The sequence below is a fragment of the Vicugna pacos genome, chromosome 6 (genome assembly GCF_048564905.1).
Source record: "Vicugna pacos chromosome 6, VicPac4, whole genome shotgun sequence".
NCBI classification, from domain to species: Eukaryota; Metazoa; Chordata; class Mammalia; order Artiodactyla; family Camelidae; genus Vicugna; species Vicugna pacos.
The window spans coordinates 15,023,623-15,045,561 of record NC_132992.1 but is presented as its reverse complement, the minus strand read 5'-3'; the positions used below and the strand labels follow the sequence as shown (position 1 = coordinate 15,045,561).

The 21,939-nt window shown below is 38.3% G+C and overlaps 1 protein-coding gene across 1 annotated transcript in view; it reads left to right on the top strand.

Moving 5' to 3' along the window:
* The first annotated feature begins 2,280 nt into the window (after nt 1-2,280).
* SCG3 (secretogranin III) overlaps nt 2,281-21,939 on the top strand; it is a 33,758-nt gene continuing 14,099 nt past the window's right edge. Inside the window, exons 1-10 of the mRNA XM_031672778.2 lie at nt 2,281-2,692; nt 3,356-3,408; nt 3,910-3,955; nt 4,051-4,266; nt 8,696-8,838; nt 9,646-9,795; nt 12,437-12,614; nt 15,086-15,202; nt 19,030-19,113; nt 20,767-20,904. Of these exons, the coding sequence (XP_031528638.2) occupies nt 2,602-2,692; nt 3,356-3,408; nt 3,910-3,955; nt 4,051-4,266; nt 8,696-8,838; nt 9,646-9,795; nt 12,437-12,614; nt 15,086-15,202; nt 19,030-19,113; nt 20,767-20,904 (1,216 nt within the window). The 5' untranslated portion in view covers nt 2,281-2,601. The remainder of the gene's footprint in view (nt 2,693-3,355; nt 3,409-3,909; nt 3,956-4,050; nt 4,267-8,695; nt 8,839-9,645; nt 9,796-12,436; nt 12,615-15,085; nt 15,203-19,029; nt 19,114-20,766; nt 20,905-21,939) is intronic.

The following is a 21,939-nucleotide window of genomic DNA, read 5'->3' as shown; positions in this document are numbered from 1 at the left end:
TAGGATTATCCCACTCACAGACCTAAGTCCACTAGAAACATCAATAAGAATGAGGAATGTAAGAAGGGATAAGCTGGGAGCTCAAGATTTGCAAATACTAACTACTATATATAAAATAGATAAACAATAAGTTTATACTGTGTAGCTCAGAGAATTATATTTAATATCTTGTAGTAACCTATAATGAAAAAGAATATGAAAACAAATATATGTATGGATATGTATGACTGAAACATTATGCTGTATACCAGAAATTGACACATTGTAAACTGACTACTTCAATAAAAAATAATGCAAATTTTTTAAAAATCTGAGGAATGTAAATTAATTTATGTCTTACAGTTTACTCAGTGCTCCACAGCTCATTTGATCAGAGACATAACATGCTCCTAGATTTAGTGTCCATACACAGTCACTTTGAGTGCAAATGGCACAGAAAGGTCAAATACCTTTTTATTTTTGGCAAATAATGCAATGTGCTCAATAGCCATTTCTTACTTTAATTCCATCCTGACTGCACCCTCCCCCCTCAACTGTAAACATACACTGAGGAGAGAGGTAAGTCAGGGACAGGACAAAGAATAGAGCAAGGCTGAGGCATTAGGTCAGTGACAGAATGAATCCCAGTTAAGGTCTATTTTACCTAATATTTGGTAATGTTTCTTAAAAGCTGAAAACATTTCATGACTTATTTTTTAGGCTGTGTCAAAATTTTCCTGACATCAAAATGATTGGATAAAGACATGTAGTCAATTGAACTCCACAGTAACACTGTAAGATAAACAAAGTTTGCCACCTTTATTTTAAAGAGGAAAATAAGGAAATTTACCCTTCACTAGGCTGAGATTTTAAACTGTGGGACTTAATTTTTAAAAATGTAACCTACTGAGATAATAATGCTATGTTATTACTGCCAAGAAACAACTATTTGTTTATTTATTTATTTGAATGGAGGAAGTAATTAGGTTTATTTACTTATTTATTTATTTAATGGAGGTACTGGGGATTGAACCCAGGATCTCCTGCTCTACCACCAAGCTATACTCTCCCCTCTGTTTGTTTTGAAGTAGGTGTTAGATCACAAGTACTCTTTAGATTCTTAAAGGAAGTATTTGAGTGATTTCCAAACTCAATGACCTCCAGAATGAGGGAGATGTTTGTTAGCTTGTTTGTTTATTTTTAGATTCTTGAAAGACTAACTTGCTTCTTAAAAAGCAGGGGTGCAGAAATCAAAGGCCTGATTGTGCTGAATTCTTCTCTTTGGTCATTTTTCAGGCTAGTTCCCAGCATGCCACAGTCCAAAGGAAAGGGTCCAAACTCTATTTAAAAATCAGAGACCAAACAGCTTACTCAGCACCCTGCTCACATTAGTGTTGCTTGTATTCATCATTTTAAAGTCTTTTGATAGCTTCTTTTATGCAATAATCTTAGGCTTCTGGGAATATTCTCAAAATATAGGAAGTACCTCCCTGACCTAGTTACGATGAAAAATCCTTTTCATGACTACTTCTTTTCTTCAAGGAATCCTGGAATAACGAAGCCCTTAGGCATAATTGAAGCCTAGGGAAGAATTTCACAGAAGTGCAGCATTTTTTTTTTCTTTTTCTGTTTCGTTCTTTTGCTTTTGTTTTCGGTTTGCTTGTTTTTTGGTGGCAGTAGTGAAGAGGTAAAGGGGGAGAGGGGTTTTCTGTGGTGCAGAGGGGACTCTTTTAATTGAAACCAGCTCTGCTGCTCACCTGGACACAGACTAGGAGAGTGAGAGTGTGTTGCAGCAATCTATTTGAAAGAATGTTCCTTAATTTCCCAATTCAAAAGACTCCATAGAACTAAGACACAAATAAGAGCACCAAGGGACCCCTGGTGTGTTCACCCAAATCACAAAAGGCACGGCTCTTCTAAGAATATAAGAATTATATCTACCTTTTAGGTACAGAAGGTGGAATGGAAAGAAGGGCTCTTTTGGGAGAAGATATCTCAGAATAATCTTAAAGCAGAACCCCTTGTACAAGGTTATCTACCTTTCCTTTACAAGTGCACGGGCAAAGAAGGCATTTGGTGCTTGAGGTAACGTTTACTTGGGAGGTTACGACAATGATGTCCATGCTTCCGGCAATCCAGGTGACCCTGGGCGCAGGAGCACCTCTAGGACTGCGGCACACAGAATACGCTAGCCGGTCTGTCGCCCCTCCCCCTTTCCATTACCGGGAGGGATTGGAGTAGCTTTGGAGTTGCTGACGCCATCCCCTCCCGCCTCTGGCTCCCAGGGAGCATGCGCTTCCATCCTCACTTCCTCCAAGGAGGGAGCGAGAATAAGGCGACGCCCTAGCGGACCCGCTGCCCTCTCCGCGTCACAGGAACTTCAGCACCCACGGGGCGGACAGCGCTCTCCTCCACCTGAAGACCTGACGCGGGAGCCCTTGAGCTTTTCTAATCCCTTCACTCGGGAGCCCGGCAGAGCTCCACCAGCCGCGGGTCCCCGCCACCCGCCCTCCCCGCGCCCGCCCTCCTAGCTCTTCCTGTTTTTACTCCTTTTCATTCATAACAAAAGCTACAGCCCCGGGAACCCGGCGCCAGGCAGTTTCTGAAGCCAAGCGTGGAAGAATGGGGTTCCTTTGGACCGGCACTTGGATTCTGGTGCTGGTTCTCCTCAGCAGCTCAATTCAGGCTTTCCCCAAACCGGCAGGCAGCCAAGGTACGTGGACAGTTTTTTCCCCAATCTCCTTTTTATTTCTCCAGGAAAAAGGAAAGCTTCGTATAAACCGTGAGCTGTAAATCATTTTCTGATCATGTCGTATCCGTGCATATTGACAGAGAAATCAGTTCGAATTTAAAGACTTAAGACAGATTACCCCCATTCACTTTCTAAACGATAGAGCAATAACATGGGTTGTTCTGAAAGATCGTATTTTGATATCGGAAAGGGGTGGCTTTTCCGCCTAGTCAGGTGGCTTTTTTTTTTTTTCCTAATCGTCTCACAGCCTTTCTTAGATCCTCTATTCATAGCATGTGCAATGTACGATGAAAAAGCTTTTAATGTGCCAATAATACCAATCCAAATTATGCTCTTCCTAGTTGAAAACAGCTGGTAAACCAAGTGTTAGAACTATTTTTTAGATTTCTGGTCAAAAAAAAAAAAGCATTATTCGATTAACTCAGGAAACACCAGGATAACAAAGCAACACTAATAATCATTGTTTTTGTATAATCTTGTTAATCTTTGTTAATATATATATTTTTCACAGACTTCCAAAAATGTTTCTCTTGGTAACTTTCTTTTTTGGAGATGTTGTTTAATGAGACATATTGTGTCTTTCCAATACACAACTAAATTTGTATTTGTGTGTGTTTATTCTAGACAAGCCCCTACATAATAGAGAATTAAGTGCAGAAAGACCTTTGAATGAGCAGGTAGGTCAAAAGTAAAATTATAAATGCTATTTCATTTTAGTTTAATTATTATTTAATGTAATTATACTGTGACTTTTTAGCCATTTTGAATCCATAAACTTCAGGAGCTTAGTAATCAACTGACCAAAAGATGGGAAATACAGTTTGGGCAATTTCTATATCCTGACAGTTATATAGAGAGAGTTCTGTATAATACTAAGAGCTAACTGCATAAGAAACAACCCAGTAAGCTCAACATCACATCCACTCTATAGTAAAATTTCTTAATTTATCAGAGATTTCTCTTTCACCGGTATTATTAGAAAAGGAAATTAGTATTTATGGACCATCTGCCCTTTATTTTATCTCATTTAATCCTTGTGACAATGCTTTGAGATAGAAGTTATTATCTACATTCTACAAACAAGAAAACTGAATCCCATGAAGATTATTTAGCTGTCATATTTGTTAAGTGGTAGAACAATGATTTAAATCCAGGTCTATCTCCTGTTTGTTTCACAGATTGCTGAAGCAGAAGCAGACAAGATTAAAAAAATATACCCTCCAGGTAATAAGAAATTATACTGATGTTAATTTAAACAATGTAGACTGTGAGATTCTTAACTAAAATGGATGTGTTGGGCTTGGGGGCCTTTCTTCCAGAAAACAAGCCAGGTGAAAGCAATTATTCCTTTGTTGATAACTTGAACCTGCTAAGAGCAATAACAGAAAAGGAAAAAAATGAGAAAGAAAGGCAATCTGTAAAAAGCTCCCCAAATGATAATAAAGTGAACATGGAAGATGTTGACTCAACCAAGAATCGAAGACTGATTGATGATTATGATTCTACTAAGAGTGGACTGGATCATAAGTTTCAAGGTAAATGAGGGGAAAAAAACTTTTGCTAGCTGTTTTCTCTAATTTGGAGTTTCAGAGAAAGTCCATATTTTAAAAATATCTCTTATACACTCACAATCCTTTATTAGTCAGGTCCAAAATTGAAATAAAGCTAAAACTTACTGATAATGTGGGAAGCTTCAGCTTCGCAGAAGCTCAGATTTTGTTTTCTCTTGAAACGGTTCTTAACTGATGCTTTGAAAAAAATTTAAATCTACTGTCTATGTTTTATATTACTGAATTCATTTGAACATTCCAATGTATTTTAATTATTAGCACAAACTATCATGATTATCAAATAATTAAATCAACAAAATACACCACTCCCAAGGTGAAATATTCATTACTTCCTTTTCAGTGTTCTCTTTCTAGCTACATCTTTTCTCCCTAGATCATTCTAACCTCTCCATGGCTTCAGTTACCATCTATATCCTGATGTCCCATATCACTAGCTCAGACTTCTCTGAACTTTAGATCTGTTTCTGTTTATCTGCCTACTTAACCTCTTCCCTTGGAAGTCTCAGAAGCACCTCAAATTTAACATGAATAAAATTAAACTACTAATTTCTGTATACCTTACAAGTTAGCTCTCTTCAAGTGCTCCTTCTCTAGGAAAGGCACTACTACACATCCAGTTTTTCAAGGCAGAAATCTAGGACTCAAACTATTTCTTTTTTTTCCTTACCGCTCAAATTCTAATCCACCAGTCTTATCAATTTTACCTTCTATGAATCTCTCAATTTTTTTCTCTATTCTCAATCACCAACATACTTTTTCAATTGTGTCTCACTTGAACTGCTGCAAAACCTTCTAATGACTCATCCAGCATTCACTCTGACCCTGTCCAACTTATTCTTCAGGTAGCAGCCATAGTGATCTTTTCAACACACGAGTACAAGCATGTAACTCTTTTGCATAAAAACGGTGAATAGATCGCCATTTCTCTTGAGATAAAACCCCACATCCTTCACGGCCTCTGCAGTCCTGCATAGACTGGTTCCTGTCTACTTTTCTAGGTTCATCCAGGACACAAAATCTGACAGAAACCTTGTTTCTTTCCTTCTTTGTTTCCTTTCACTTAATGCAGTTTGTAATTTTACATTCCTGAGTGTGACTGCTTATGCTTTATCTTTTTCTCCTAAACTGAAAACTCTGAGAACACAGACATTGTAGCCCCAGTGTCTGGATGCTCATGAGTTTACTGCATCAATTGATAAAAGAATAAATGAACAAATAAAAGACTGCATAAAGGAATAAATAAACTATTGTACCTAGGCATTGTGGTCTTCCTCAAACACTCTGAATTGACCATTTGATTTCATAAAATTTTTAAAAAATAGTCTAATATTTGTTTTTCTTTTTGGTCAAATGAGTTACACATGCAGGCACAGGCACATCTGTTTGTAATCTGATCACAAACTTGAGCAATTTGTTTTTAAATCGTTCAACATTTTATTACCATCCCAGATAGGTTCAGAACTACTAAGTGCTAGTCCTGATGGTCTAGGTTTACCCTAGGAGTCATTTTAAGTCCACCTGAGTATACAGAAAAGATTCTTGGAGAGAACGATATATGAGTGAATCCTCTCATACCCTGATAATCCTGGGACCACCTCGGAGGCATGTGGACTTACATTCCAGAAGGAAGGTGAAGGGGCTGAACTTTTGCAGGGGGCTTTTACACCTTTGGTAAACCTCCAAATGGGCTTGTGCCATAAGGCTCATCAATCCTCCTTCTCTACTGTATGTGTCATTCAGGATTTTTCTAAGTTTCTTTTAGGAAATAGTGCTTAGGGGCTTCTGTGTGCATTAACTGAATAAATATTCATTGAGCAATTACTATGTATCAGACTATGAGCTAGACAGTAAGCTTTGTGTGGTTAGGGATCATGTGTGGTTAAGGACCATGCCTAAACTATTTATCACTGTTTCCAGTTCTGGTCCATATTATGACTTTAATAAAAATGTGTTGAACAAGTAAATGATTACTGTATTAGATGCTGGAGATTCAAAACATAACTGGAACAAAACATAAGTGGAAAAGGGCCCTTTTACATCCACTTAGAATGTTATAGCTGCTTGAAAAAGTTACAAATGTTGAACTCATGCTTGGCTTCCTTCTGAGGTCTATGTGGGAGGGTGAAATAGGATCAGTAGAGAAGTCATTGTGAGTAACTCCGTCCCTTTTAGAGAAACAGGGGAAATCCCTGGAAGGTAAGGAGTAGTGCCATGCATTCAACTATTTTTTATTAATATAATTTTCTTATTTTTTATTATCTCTATGTCTCTAGCTATGTACCCTTTTCATTGTTTTAATCAAAATATAGTTGATTTACAATGTTGTGTTAGTTTCAGGTGTACAGCAAAGTGATTTGTTACATAAATGTGTAATATATATTCTTTTTCAGATTCTTTTCCATTATAGATTATTACAAGACATTGAATATAGTTCCCTGTGTTATACAGTAGGTCCTTGTGGGTTATCTTTTATATATAGCAGTGTGTATATTCAAGTGCTCAACTATTAACCCCACTGAGCAAAGCTCTGCCAGGGGAGGCCTAAGTTCCTGGCTCAAGAGAATACAGCAGTGCAGCAGAGGAAAGGGGCCATTTCTTCAGGATGTTGCTCATATTCAACTGAAAAACAGTTATCTCAGTTATTTTCCAGCCTCAGTCATCAAACACTGTTCTTCCTTTTTCAGATCCTCAGGGATAAGTGGGCAGGGAAATAAATTCTTCCACCTCTACATAGACCCGGGCAGTTTCTGCTCCATGTGTTCCCAAGAGTCTGATTCGCAGCCCGCAAATGGAGAAATCAGACCTAAAGGGTAGTGAGTCTCTGCTGCTGACAAAAGGGATGATGGACCCAGTTTTCAGTCAGCCAGGAGGGGAAGTGACTTCACTGGGTTTTTCTAAGAGACTGTTCTGCTGCTTAGTCCCTCTGATACGCAGGACTCAAAAGGCTCACAGCTCACGGGTTGGCCAACAGCTCAGCAATAACACTATCAAAGAACGTCCAGACTTCTGTGTATGATCTCCCTACTCATTTTCCTAAGCTTCTTTCCAAACAACAAGAAGGTGATATTCTGCCTGAGGCTGCATATACTTCCATCTTCATAGAGTCTGGGAAAAGGCAATGAAGCCCCAGGAGCCATAGAAGAAAAGGACAGAATCAGAATAGAAATATGGACTAGGTTGTTCTTTCTTTGAGTGAATATGGTCAGAATTACTCGGGCAGAATTGGGCTAGGGAGTCAATGTCTATTTTCTCCAGAAGATAACTACAGTTCCTTTATTTCAGGAAATAAAGAAATCCACTGTCCATAATAATAAAGCTACATTAAATTTCATATAATACTTTGCAACTCAAAAGGTGCTTTTACATCTTATTTCATCTGATCCCGTGAAATACTCTTATTACCTGCTGTTACAGTGGTCCAAGGATACACAGATAACAAGAGGGGTCACTGGAGCTAAATTTCTGATCTTTCCAAGCTGCCGAGAGGTGACAGGGGGAGTTAAATGCCTTGTAAACTTGCACCTATGAATATATTGTTCCATGGGGTATAGATTGGAAAAAGACCAATTGATTCCTGGAAGTGCTCTATGGACATGGTGCAATGCTTCCTTTCCCTCAGGATGGGTCTTTGCTTTAGTCTGAAGTAGGGCTGCCAAGTGTATTCCCAGGAAAGATGAGGAGACCAGGAGACGTATCTGCCAGCTTCTCTGCAGAAATTTACATACATTTACATATTGATTTGTGCAAATCTGTTATCACATTTTCAAAGTTTTAATTCCAGGCACATAAAACAAGTTTCTTATTCTCTGGAGAAAGAGGCTTGTCATATTAAGCTGCCTTACGTAAAGATGCTCTGATACATGTTCACTTACAAGTAAACATTCATTCCAGGGAAGTCATAAAGTCTTCAGTACATACTCTTTGATTCTGAGTGTGAGGCAGGTTTTCCCAGCCTCAGCCCAGGAATTTGCCTAAAAAGGGCAAATGCACAGATAATATCAATCTACAACTTGGATGGAAATGGAATATCAAATTATATATTATGCAGAAGGGTGCTTTGAACAGTATGGCATACTATCTAAATGTGGCATATTATAAAAACTAAAACTATAATATTGTTTGTATTAGTGCTAAAAATGGAGAGGTCTTTTGTTGGCTTCAGATTTTTCTCTTATAATCACATAAGAGGCTTTCAGAATTTCCATCATCATCCTAGGTTCTTAACTTGAAGTCAAATTCTATTTCAAACTGAGAGTTTATGTGGACCAAGCACCACCTCAAATATATTCCAAACATATCTGAGTGTGTAAGAACAAGCTATAGATCATAAATCTAATATCCAAGGAATATGTCTGTGATCACCATGATGTGAAATTGTGATTGCTCTGTCTAGATGATCCAGACGGCCTTCATCAACTAGATGGAACTCCTTTAACTGCTGAGGACATTGTCCAGAAAATTGCTACAAGGATTTATGAAGAAAATGACAGAGGAGTATTTGACAAGATCGTTTCTAAACTGCTGAATCTTGGCCTAGTAAGTCATCTGCATGTGAATAAACCAAATTCTTAGTACAGTTTGGAATATGCTCTGAAGTCAAGCCACTTCATTCAAATGGCCGAATGTTTATATAATGCATCTACTTTATACTCAGCATCGTAGGTTTCGAGGACAAGTAAGGCACCATTCTTTCCCTCTAAGAATTTATAGTTTATCAGAGGCACTAGTCAGGTATACACATGCTCATAATGCAAGTTGCGTGGGAACTATCAGAGCGGTCCAGCATGCCGGAGGACGGATTATATCCAGCAGAACAATAAGGAAAACTTCAGCGAAGGAGGTGTTTGAAGTGAACTTAGAAGAATGGTTAGGATTTAAGTAAAAGAAACGTGAGAGGGGAGAAGGAAATAAGATGTGCAAAACCATGCAATGATTGGGAAACTCTAAGCAATCCAACCTGACCCTGCCTCACTTTAGCTCCCCGGCCCTAAGACAGACCTGGCAGGCTTTAGGAGGGCACAGAATTTGCAGGTTTCAAAGGTTACCTGAGCATGACCTGCAGCTAAGGGTTGGGAAACAACTTTCGTTTCTCAGAGTGAGTATTCTGTGGGTTCCAACAGACAGGACTGACCACCTGCAGAGTGGGGCCAAAGACACTTCCCTGGAGTGCTGGGCAGTCACTTGGATAGCTGGCATGTAGTAGAGGTATAAACACGGGTTGTTCGGAAGAAGGACCAGAACATCTCTTCTAAAAATATGTTTTCAACTGAAGAGTTTCATCTAGATTTTTTAAATCACAAGAATGGAAATAACCACTCCATATATTTTGACTCTTTATAACAGATCACAGAAAGCCAGGCACAGACACTGGAAGATGAAGTTGCAGAGGTTTTACAAAAATTGATCTCTCAGGAAGCCAACAATTATGAACAGGAACCCAGTAAAGCAACAAGCAGCTCTGAGAGTCAGGCTGGAAAAATACCGGAGAAAGTGGTATGTATATGTGAATGTATATGCATGTGTTATGTATGTGTGTATATGCATGTGCAGGGATGTGTGTGTGTGTGTGTGTATACTTGTATTTGTATATAATTAATGCAATCTGCATATAATTAATACTTCAGATGGTGCCAAAGAAGATTTGGGGTATGTGTTGTTTTTAACCTACTTAAAATACATATTCATGAAATGCCAATAAGTTAAAAGATATAAATGAACTCTCCTTTGAAAATAATGTAAAGATGCATGTTATATTACATTACATAGTAAAGATTAGGCCTTATACCCCAAAGTAAAATAACACATAATATTACAGGAAATGGTTATTTCACATAACAATTTGTATAATCCTAGTGCTCTGCAATCAAATATTTCACAGCTCTTTTGGTATCCAACTTCTGTTCACAGCGGATGTCAGCATCTGCTCACAAAACCCCAAAAAAGAAACTTGGCTTGGTTTGATCCTTTGCCACATCAGCTTTTATATTCCCCAGAGTCAGTTGCCTGCTGCTGTCTCTCTGTCTATCCTGTGCTCTTCCGCCTGCTCCTTCCCCTTCTCATTGGCTCAGAGCCTGGCTGCCATTCTTTACTTAAGATTTGTCATTCATTCGCCCTTCTCCTTGACTCTTCATCTTTTCTTTGGTCTCAGCCAAGCTACTAAAATCTCTATCTCCTCCTTGCATTCTCTCTACAACTCTAGATGGTCTTAACCATAGGAGGACATAAGAGGATATCCTCCTTTTTTGTTTTCTCCACCAGAGCACCCGGATCCCATGGCTCCTCATCCTTTCCAACATTCTATCCCAAATACGAGGAAAAATAATATGTAGATTTATGGTCCTGTTTTTAGAGGAGGCTAGAAAACAGAAATTGGTATGACTTCTTTTTTTTTTTACTAGATTGCCTAAAAGCTCTCCTTTGCTCACCTACTTCAAATCCCCACCAGCTGCCATCTTTTAAAACAGCTCTGAAATCCACCTACCCTAAAAAAAACTTCCTAGTTCATCAAAGAACTCATGACTTTCACTCAAGCTTACCAGTCTGAACTAAAACTGACATAGCAACATTCATGATCCTTCACTCCTCTTGTGTACTCCTTACTTCCCATCTATAAAATGTCCCCATGCTTGACCTGTGCACTCAAGTTACCTAAATGCATTAATGCAAATGAAATATTCTTTCAATAAATATTTGTTGAGAAACCAACTAGGTACCAAGCACCGGGGATACAATGCTCCCTTAGAAAGATATAATTCCTTCTCTCATGAAGCTTAAGGTCTAATGGAAGAGGCAGATGGTCTTCAAATAGTCATATTTTTTAGTTGCAACTGCATTAAGTGCTCTAAGAAACATGGTTCTGTGAAACCACATAAATAAGGAACCTGTCCTGGACTTAGGCTCGGGGAAGGCTTCCTAGAGGAAGTGACTTGAGCCAAAAACTGAAGGCTGAATAGGAGTTAACTTGTGAACATGAGAGGCAGTATGTAGGGAAGGATGTACCCAAGTAACTGAAACAAGGGCAGTGTGGATGCTGCACAGAGACGGCAGTGAGAGATGGGACTGAGGAGGGGACGCAGGCCAGACCAGACCAGGCAGCACCATATCAGCCAGATACGGATTCTGAGCTTTATCATAAGATCAGTGGGAAAACACTGAAGGATTTTAAGCAAAGGAATTACATGATCATATTTTTAAAAATATAACTGGCTACAACATGGAAAACTCAGTGTTGGGAATAAACTGTAGGGTGGGTGGTATACCAGTTAGAAAGTAAGAAATGAAGGTATCTTGGACTAGAGTAGGGTAGTGGAGAAAGAGAAATGTACACATTTGGGATAAATATAGAATGTATGACAACAAGGCTATTGATGGTTGGATGTGAGGAAATGAAGAGGAAGAGACAAAAAAAGGCTCTTACATTTCTGTCTAGTCCAATAAATGGAGAATGGATCATTAAGATAGGGAAAACTGGGAGGGGAGGATATAGTTCAGTGGTGGGGTGTGTGCTCTGCATGCACAAGGTCCCCGATTCAATCCCCAGTACTTCCATTAAACAAACCAACCAACCTAATTACCTCCCCCCCCCAAAATAAACCCTCCCAAACAAACAAAAAAGATAGGAACACTGGATATCAAGTCAGGGACAAAGAATCTTGTGCAGCCTCCCAGAAAGCCTTCAAAATGTCACCCAGAAACCCCCAAGGTGTGACTGCTCTGCTCGTGTTAGACATTGTGACAGGCTTTCCTGTATCTTGGCACAATCTGTCTTGGTAGATTCTACAAACTCAAAGGACCCCACCTCACCCCTTGGTGAAAGGCAGTTTTACAAAGACACTCTCATGAGAAACTGGTGGAGGGAAATTTGACCAGAGCAGGACCTAGAAATTCCCTATCTATTTTCTGCTGAGCAGGAGCCAGGGTCTTCAGGTAAAGCACCTGTCTCTAAGTCCCAATGACCTACCCACATAACAAGATGCCCACATGCCTAGAAAAGAGTTTGATCCTGTAGGAGCTTGCCAAGGAGGAGGTATTCTTGTACTTCACATTCAAGGGCATCAAAGAGGAACGAGTTAAGCCGGAGTGTCATTTGTTCTAACAAAATGTTTATTTTGTATTGATTTTTTCCCCACTGGAGACTCCAATGGCAGCAATTCAAGATGGTTTTACTAATGGCGAAAATGATGAAACAGTATCCAACACCTTAACCTTGACAAAAGGCTTGGAAAGGAGAACTAAAACCTACGGTGAAGACAACTTTGAGGAACTCCAGTATTTCCCCAACTTCTATGCACTACTGAAAAGTATTGATTCAGGTAAATACTGTGTTTTCTGACCATGTGGAACAGAAACTGGTAATTCCAGGAAATGTGTGGGTGGTGTTTTTTTTCTTCCTGTTTTCAGTTTCTAAATTCAACCCTCAATGACATACATTATGGCCTTGGGGAAAATAGTTCACATCGATTTTTTTTCCCAAAAGAATTGTACTAGTCATGGAAATATTTAGGAAAGGATAATCAGGAAAGGTGGAATTTCTGGATAATTTAATCTTCATGTTAACAGAGGGTCCATTTATTTGTTCAATAAACAGTTATTGAACACGTGCTGTGTTCCTGGTATTGGAGTGAACCTTGTGCTGATGAAGGGATGAGTCAGAGAGAGTCCTTGGCCTGACCCAGTTCAGCCTCAATTGTTACTGCAAATCTTTTTTTATTTTAAGGCTTTATCTTCTTCTCTTAGTAGGAACAGTATGTGGAACATAATTTATTATTTCTAAATGATTCAGAATTTTGCTTTTTAGACATGTGCAACTTCAGTCTTCAAATGAGTTGAAGTGAACAAGACATTGGACCAATGAAGTCCAGAAGCCCAAAACACTCGGGAAACGATGTGCTTTTTAAAAAAACGAAGTCCTTACTGTGTTTCTCTCTTTTCTTTTATATGTGCACCAGAATGAGTTGACTGAAGATTTCAGTTCATATTTATTTCTGCAAGCAGGGTAATAATCTGCAAACTTTCTGTGGTTGTTGTTCAGACAGATGCCCTCACTGCCTTATGGCTCTTCCTTCCTGTTTAAAGATTCATTCCCTAGACTGAACACTTGTAATAAAGATTTCTATAATTCTAACATATTTCCCCAAGATGTGACCTTAGAGTGAGCTTTCCTCTCTGGAGAACATCCTTTTGTCCTTCAGTCCCAGACATTGACCGGATGGCACCAGCCCCTCTGCTGGTGTCTGTAGGGCTTACACATCTCGAGGGTCCATTCTGATCCATTTTGCCCCACTGGTTGGCAGACAGCCAGCTCAGAACCTCAGAGTCACTTCTTGTCAGTGAAGTACATCAGCACGAGACCAAATATTTATATGGCTGTGACCTTGAGCAAATAATGTGATTGCTCAAGGTATTATTTACCTACCCTTTTCCAGGATTTCTCTCCCCATCTCTTCTCTCACCTTCCTCTCCCCAGTCTTGTGACTTTTGTGGTATGTTTAAGGTTCTACTGTATGGAATATTCTCTATGTATTTTTATCTGTCAGTCTTCTTGACCCCATTCTTTATTGCCTTTATTTTTATAGGCTTTTAATTTAAGTACTTAGACTGAGGTCTTTGAGAGTACCCATCTTTTTCACACAAGGTCTGAACCAACTGAGAAATAATAAAGCAGGTTAAAAAATAAAATATCTTTGATACTGATACAGACCAGGTTGTAGAATGTAGCTTAGTGTGAGAGCCAGCAGTGGGCGTACCTACTCCCGACCCCTCAGTGTAGCTTTTTGAAAAGCCAGTCCTGGGATAGTCTGAGTCCGCAGAGTAGGCACTTTTTCAGGTCCATGCCTTCCTTCCACTGTTTCAGGGGAGCAGAAAGAAGAAAGATTCCAAATCCCCATCAGTCAAGAAATGCAGACCAGGGGCTGTAGCTCATCAGTCTCATCTGTAGGGAGGATGAAAAGATGGAGGGGAAGACTAGAAGTATTTAGAGAAAATTCTTCATGGCAGCTAGAAGAATAGGGAAGCTGGCCTCTAACAACTAAATTTTTGTCTTCAAAAATGGAAATAGATTTTTTTTTCTGATTTTAGAATTAATACAGCTACTGAACTACTATGGAATCATTGGTCATCTTGTTCTATCAAGATACAGAACAGTATGTCAAATATGAAGAGTTCCCAAGAAACTGTTAATGATGGTTGCTTGTAGGAAGTAGGGGGTTGGGGGGAGGGAAGAGAACATTACTTTCATTATTTACTTGGAATAGTACCATTGGAATATTTTTGCTATATGCTTATGTTCTTTCAAATGAAATAAAGTGTAGAAAGCAATATACTACTATTAAAAAAAATCAACCTTACATTTAAAGAAGAAAGACACAAGTGTGTTATTATTTCAAATATTTAGCTTGACTAACAAAAACAGGTCATTCTTGCCCTCAGAAATATATGACCTGAGTAGAGAAAAGTTACTGAGTTACCAATCTGCTAACTTTCTTTTGAGTTCATATTATCTCAGTCTGCAAACTGTCTCTATCAGCTAATCTATCAAAAAATATTTTAAAGTAAACCCTTTTGGAGAAATTGTCATTACCCGTATCTGAAAAAGTGCAGTACATCTGTATATTATCCTGAATTCCCAATCAAGCCTTAGGCTTTTTGTAAATTAAATATATGTGGTTTTAGCCACAAATGTAGGGAGAAATACTTCAATAAGATGCTGTACTTCATAAATTGTCACTGAAAGAGGAAGCTATATTGCACTAGTTTTTAAAAATTATCTTGTCTTTTTATACAGAAAAAGAGGCAAAAGAGAAAGAAACCCTGATTACTATCATGAAAACGTTGATTGACTTTGTGAAGATGATGGTAAAGTATGGCACAATCTCTCCAGAAGAAGGTGTTTCCTACCTTGGTGAGAGTCCTATCTCTTTTGTTTTCACTGTGGTTAGTTTTCATCGTCCAAAATGGATTAGAGATTGGGCAATAAATATTTTACTAATTTGATCATTTATGCCAAAATAGCCTGAATCTCCTTCGTAACCAGAACTGCCCACCTTGATAATGGACACGGATAAAATTAACCAGACATTTATAGCTCTTTATAGATCCAGTTCAAATACAAACATTTTGCTTTTGTTATATTTTTGTCTTACTAACGTTTTCTAATAATCTCCTTGAAGACAATTTTATTAAAATTTGATGCGTGTTTTTTTTTTCAATTGTGTTTGCATGGTGGGAATTAAAAGGTTTTAACCAGTGAGGTCTGTGTGTGGTGAGGAGGGAGCACTGGACTGGGCATCAGAAGTTCTGCCCCCTGGTCCCAACTCTGCCTCAGACCAGGTCTGTAATGCTGGGGAAGACACTCACATTTCTGGGCCTCAGTTTCTGTACCTGTAGAATACAGGACCCTGTTCTCTGCAAAAGGGGCTGGTAAACTACTGCCTGTGGGCCAGATCTGGCCCACCACCTATTTTTGTACAGCACACAAGCGAAGAATAGCTTTTACATCTTTAAATGTTTGGGAAAAAGATCAAAAGGATAGTATTTTGTGACATGAGAAAACACTATAAAATTCAAATTTCAGTGTCCATAAATAAAGTTTTTCTTTAATTTTTTTTAATTAAAAAAAATTTTAAGGGGGCAGGTAATTAGGTGTATTTATTTATTTTTTAACAGAGGTACTGGGGATTGAACCCAGGACCTCACACGTGCTAAGCAGGCATCCTACCACTGACCTATACCTGTCCTCCCCCCACCATAAGTAAAGTTTTATTGGCACATAGCCGTGTTTCTTTGTTTTAGTGCTGTCTATGGCTGCTTTTGTGCTATGATGACAAAGTTCCGTAGTTGCAACAGAGACTATTATCACCCACAAAGCCAAAAATATTTACTATCTGGCCCTTTATAGCCAAAGTTTGTTGACACTTAATTCTTTAAACTTTATAGGTAAGCTTAAATAATCTTTGATTCTGTATGTTGTTTGAAGAAGAAAAAGAAAAGCCTTTTGCTTTCCTGCTTGGTTTAGTTAATCAACACATACCATTCATCTCAGATAACCTTCAGGCAAGATGAACTCATGGCCCCTTACTCTGAACACTGACCAGGGAAGGGAGAATTAAACGGAAGAGAAAAATCTCACAGGACAGAGTAATCTAGAATTATTCTGTATAAACTTCATTTTTTCCTACATGAAAAATAATTTTTTACTTTTTAAAAAAATTGGTTATAAAAGAACATTTTAAAAAATCAGTCGATGCAGAAAGATATTAAAAAGACAGTGAAAAGCTACTCCTAAAACTAATACCCAGGTAACATTCTGATTTATATCTTTCCAGATGTTTTTTCTCTGTGTGTTCACACATACACATATGTATCTATATCATTTTTTTTCTTTTAGTTTATTTATCAAAATTGGGCTCAAGTTACACACCAAGCTTTGTGGCCTATTTCACTCACCTAATAATAGATCAAAGACATTGTTTCAAATCAATCATTGTTTCATATCAATAACCTGTTGACTCAGAAATTCCACACTTATCCTATGGAAATAAATTAGAGATGCCACAAAGGCTTGCATGCTAGCCAGGAATCTCCACTACTGTTTACATGTGTGCCGTCCACAGTCGTAGTCACAGGTAGCTATTTAAATTCAAAGTAATAAAAATTAAGCAAAATGAAAAATCTAGTTTCTTAGTTGCTCGAAGCACATTTCAGGTGCTCAGTTGTCACAAGTAGCTGGTGGCTACCATACTGAACAGCACAGAAATGAGTATTTCCATTGTTGCAGAAAGTTCTATTGGACAGCACTGGTGTATAGGAACAAAACAGTGGAAATAACCTAGCTACCCCATAAGAGAAGACTATCTAAATTATTTCTTCTTATGATAGGCTAAATTTTATTTTTTAATGTTTGTGTTTTTAATAATCATGTTTATCAATGAATAGTATTTATAAAGACTAATGACATGGGGAAATGTTCATGATACACTGTTGAATGCTTAAAGCCATTTAGAATATGACCTTAATTTGGGTGTTAAAAAATGGATATACATATAGAAATAAAATTGGAAAGAAATATACCAAAACAGTATCTGGGCATAATAAGTGTCATTTTTTTTTCATAATTTTCTGTTCATTTTCTCATATATATGTAACTTTTATTTATATAACTTTTACAATTAGAAAGAGTTGCGCATAAAGAATTTTTCTGTATAAGCCCATTGGATTTTGATTTCCACTGCCGTGGAGGTCCACCCTCAAACCCTGAGGGCTCAGTAACAGCATGTGTAGAAGAGACAGGATTAACTCGCCTCCTCTCCGTCAGTCTCAGCAAGTAACAATGACCAGCGACCGCCCATTCTGTTCTTGCTCCAGCGGTGTATGGTGACTACAGAGTTTGCCCACTATGGTTGCTATTTCAAAGAAGAAAGCAGACTGTGTCACACAGTGGAATATGCTGATATTCCTCTCAAAAGAGGGACTGGGGAAGATAGAAGGAAGAGTTTTCTTAGGGAGGAATAATGCAAAGTAATTATGAAATCTTAATAGACTATTTACAAAGAAATGCTTGTTTGCCAATAGCAAAAAAGCCCTGTCTTATTAGTGAGATGGATATGTGACTGGTTGAAAAACTGAACACAAAGGGTGTGGATTCTAATTCACTGGCATACTTGAGGTGGTCATAGTGTAGATTCCTGTCTGGCAACACCTATATGGTATTATTCCAAAGAACAGAACAGAATTAGGGCAAAGACAAGGCTACAGATTTCAGCTTAGTAAGAGTAGGGAAACTGTCATCCTTAAGACATCTAACATGATGGAGGTGTCAGATAACCCTACCATGTAATCATTTTGCAGAATATAAGTGTATCAAATTAACGCTTTGTACCCCTTAAACTTACACAACGTTCTATCTCAATGAAAAAACGTTTAAGACTAACAATAGAACTGGCTGCCTCATGAATTAGTGAGAGCCCTGAATGGCAGAAATCCAACTCATTGGCTTAAATGAAAAAATAATTTATTTCCTCATGTAACTGAAAAGTCCAGGAGTAGGGGTAGTTTGGCTTCAGGTTCGTGAAGCCCACCAGTAGTGTGAGGAGTCTGTCCCTCCCCATCTCACTGACATCCTGTATGTTATCTGTATTCTAGATAAGCGGCTCCCTTATGAAAACAAGATGGCCAGCACTGCCCCTGTCTCACATCCTCACAGTAGAGCAATCCTAGTGGAAAGAGAGCCTCTTTCTCCCAGCATTGAACCTCACTGCCCTGGCTTGTGTCATGTGCTTCTCCTTGGACCAATCACTATAGCCTGCAGGGTGGAGAAAGGCTTGGGTTTTTTTCTGCCACCACTAGAGCCAAATATGCTGAGAGAGGTCTGGGTTCTCCAAGGGAAAATCAAGGTGTCATTACTAGAGGATGCTGAGTAGGCCAAAAGCACAGGTGTCCATCATAGACCCCAACCCTGGATGTGTTCTGGCAGCCGTCTAGGAAATGTGGGAGGGACTTCTGCAGCTGACTGAGCAGGAAGTTAAACTTGAGGATCTCAATTTGCATACCCTCCCTTCCTAAGAGTCTGTGATTCCTAGAAATAAAATCCATGTCAAAGCATCTTACTAGCTATGTTAATACTGTGGAATTGCTATTGTGATATTTCTGGTGAGATTTAAACATTTTTAGCAAAACTTTGAAAGCATTTTTCAGGACATTAAATATTATTTCTTCTCTTCTCCGTTCCAGAAAACTTGGATGAAACAATTGCTCTTCAGACCAAGAATAAGCTAGAAAAAAATGTTACTGACAATAAAAGCAAGCTTTTCCCAGGTATGATTTATTTTACTATTTTTTCCCCAGCTTTTAGCAAAATAACCCTTCTGAGTGGTAAATATTGAACTTCAATAAACACTGATTAAAAAATCATATATTTTTAAAGTTTAAAGATCTGAAATCCAACCAATAGGATTAAGTAGCTCTAACCTTGACCAGTCTCAGCACAGAACTCTTTTTTGTGGCCAGTCTCAGCACAGAAATCTGATCCCAAGAAGCACTGAAAAGAAATTAGGTCTTTACTGAAGATTTTTAGGTGGTGGCTGGTAGAGAAAGGTGAAAGCTAGATCACAAATTGAGCAGACCTTCCTAAAATTCTCCTTTAGGTATCTTTTTCTCATCCTAGATCATCACTGTTCAGACCACTGTCCCTCTGTCCCCTTCTCTGCTGCCCCCTCACTAACTCTCCCCTCCCAGCTCTTCTGTCTCCTCTGGGACAGTCTGTGCCCTGTGTGGTCTGATTTACCCCCTTCTCTCAGTCTCCTCACTTCTGCATCTCACCCATCACCCTGCTTAGCATGGCGAATGTGACAGAGCAGAGCTGTGCAAAGGAAACTTTCAGGGATGAGGGAGGTGCCAAAAGGGAACAGACTGCAAATTCTTATACTTTAATTTTGTGTCCCTATCACAGAAATTATGTACATATATTTGGCAGAATATACAGCCCTTTAAAATGATGTTTTCAAGCTGTTTTTAATAACCTGGAAATATCCTTCCGTAGTGATGTTAATGACAAAAGCAAGGAACAAAATTGTACCACAACAATGAAAAAATATGCATCAAAAAAAATATATGTACTACAACACTAGCAGTGGATGTTTTATGAAATGAGACAATAACTGGTTTCTTTTTTCTTATTTTTTATAGTAATAAACCTTTTTTATACAGTAATAAGCATTTTACTAAAAAAAACTTACTGTTAGATGGCTTAAGATTTCCTATTTTATTGACAAAGATGCATTACAGTTGTTTTCAAGGGGTTACCTACTTCAAGGTTTATGATTCTTTAATTCGGTACAGGATTTCTAGAAGGATATATAGTTATTTTTAAGTGAGAAGTAAGTAAGGGGTTATCCCTTTTGATAGCAAGGGGCCAGTTCCCTTCTTTCCAGTAGGGTAGCCAAGGGTAAAGGAGTATGAAGGAAGAGGCAGGAGGAGAGTCCGACCATAGCCCCAAATCCTCAGGTGCTACCCTGAGTGACAGACTGTTCTTTGAAACCACAATGTCAAGGAGAGATTAGGCAACTACAGTTATTTTCACTTGGAATCAAGATTCAAATTTGCTTTGGGACCTGATACATCTCACTTGAATGCCTACATCAATTAAAATAAGGAAAATAATCTATACTCTAATAACACAGGATGGCAAAACAGAAAAACCACAACCAGAATCCAGATGGGGAGTTGGCCAAGCTCTTCTGCTAACTCAGTGGGTGACCTTCAGCACATCTCTCCCCTCTTTGGGCCTCAGTTTCCTCTTCTGTGAAATGGGGGTAAGGAGTTGGACTAGATAGATAATTGCCAAGATAGATCCCTTTCAACTCAAAAAATGGTCTGACCTCAAGCTGTATCTTTTCAATAAAATTCACTTCCACACTAGGAATTAATTCATAGGAAATGGCGTTATAACAGTGTACAATCTGATTACAGTGCCATCAGAGAAGAGTCATGAAGAAACAGACAGTACCAAGGAAGAAGCAGCTAAAATGGAAAAGGAATATGGAACCTTGAAGGACTCCACAAAAGATGATAATGCCAACCCAAGAGGAAAGACAGATGAGCCTAAAGGTATGGAGTTGACAGCTCTAGGCTGACGATGAAATTAGAGAAGCAAAAACTTTCACTTTGAAGTGTCATCCGAAAGGCAAGCCCTACCAAATCTGAGAAATTAAAACCGTCTCCATAGAAGAGATTTAGCACATGGTAACTTTATTTGAATAGCAATCTTTTTTAATGGTCTTGAGGCTCCTGGGATGGCAAATTGGTTTCATCTTTTGATGGTCTTTCATGTCCAATGGGCCTTTGTGCTTGGGAGAAATACTCATGACCATTTGTGCATTGTTCAATGTCCAATTTATGATCTTAGGAATTTATTAAGCAATATTTCTTTAAACATAACACTGCTTTAAATATTCATGTACTACTTATTCAACAAAGTCATCAAAATTTATGGCTTTAACAAGACAAATTTTCTTAATCATTTATAGTGATTGCAATCTGGCAAATACTTTCAGGGCCTTGATTAAAAATCATAAATCAAATATATCAAGTTTCCATAAGTAACCTCAATACCTTAAAAAGCACAAAAGCACACACTAAACTAGCCCAATAATTATAAAACTTGTTTTTAATACTTATTCTTACACATTGACGAAGCCCTAATACGTCTGTGTGATATAAACTTACATCTTCTGGGGTTTTAAGAAACTTTAACACACTCTCAAAGAAAAAGACCACGTGAAGTTGCAAGTTCAAAGTTGTTAACCCTCTGATTTCAGGTCAGGATGTGGGATCTGGTTGTATAATTCAGTGGTTAGAACCCCTTTTATTACAAAGTGTGCTAGTTACATGGAAAATATATCTGTCTCTCAGATAGATATTCTTTTTTTGGAAACTTAGTGTCTTTACCAGAAGTTGTGAACAGATGGCTTCAACCTACTTTTTTTTTTTTTTTTTGTCATGATGATGTATTGAACTCTTTGGTATCATTGGTTACTTGTTTATGTCTTATCTATGTCTCATTAGTAGGGTGATCTAAAAGTTTCATCCCTGAAAGCTCAGGGAGTGGGTCGTTGCTCTCTTGCGAGGGGAGGGTGGCGAGTG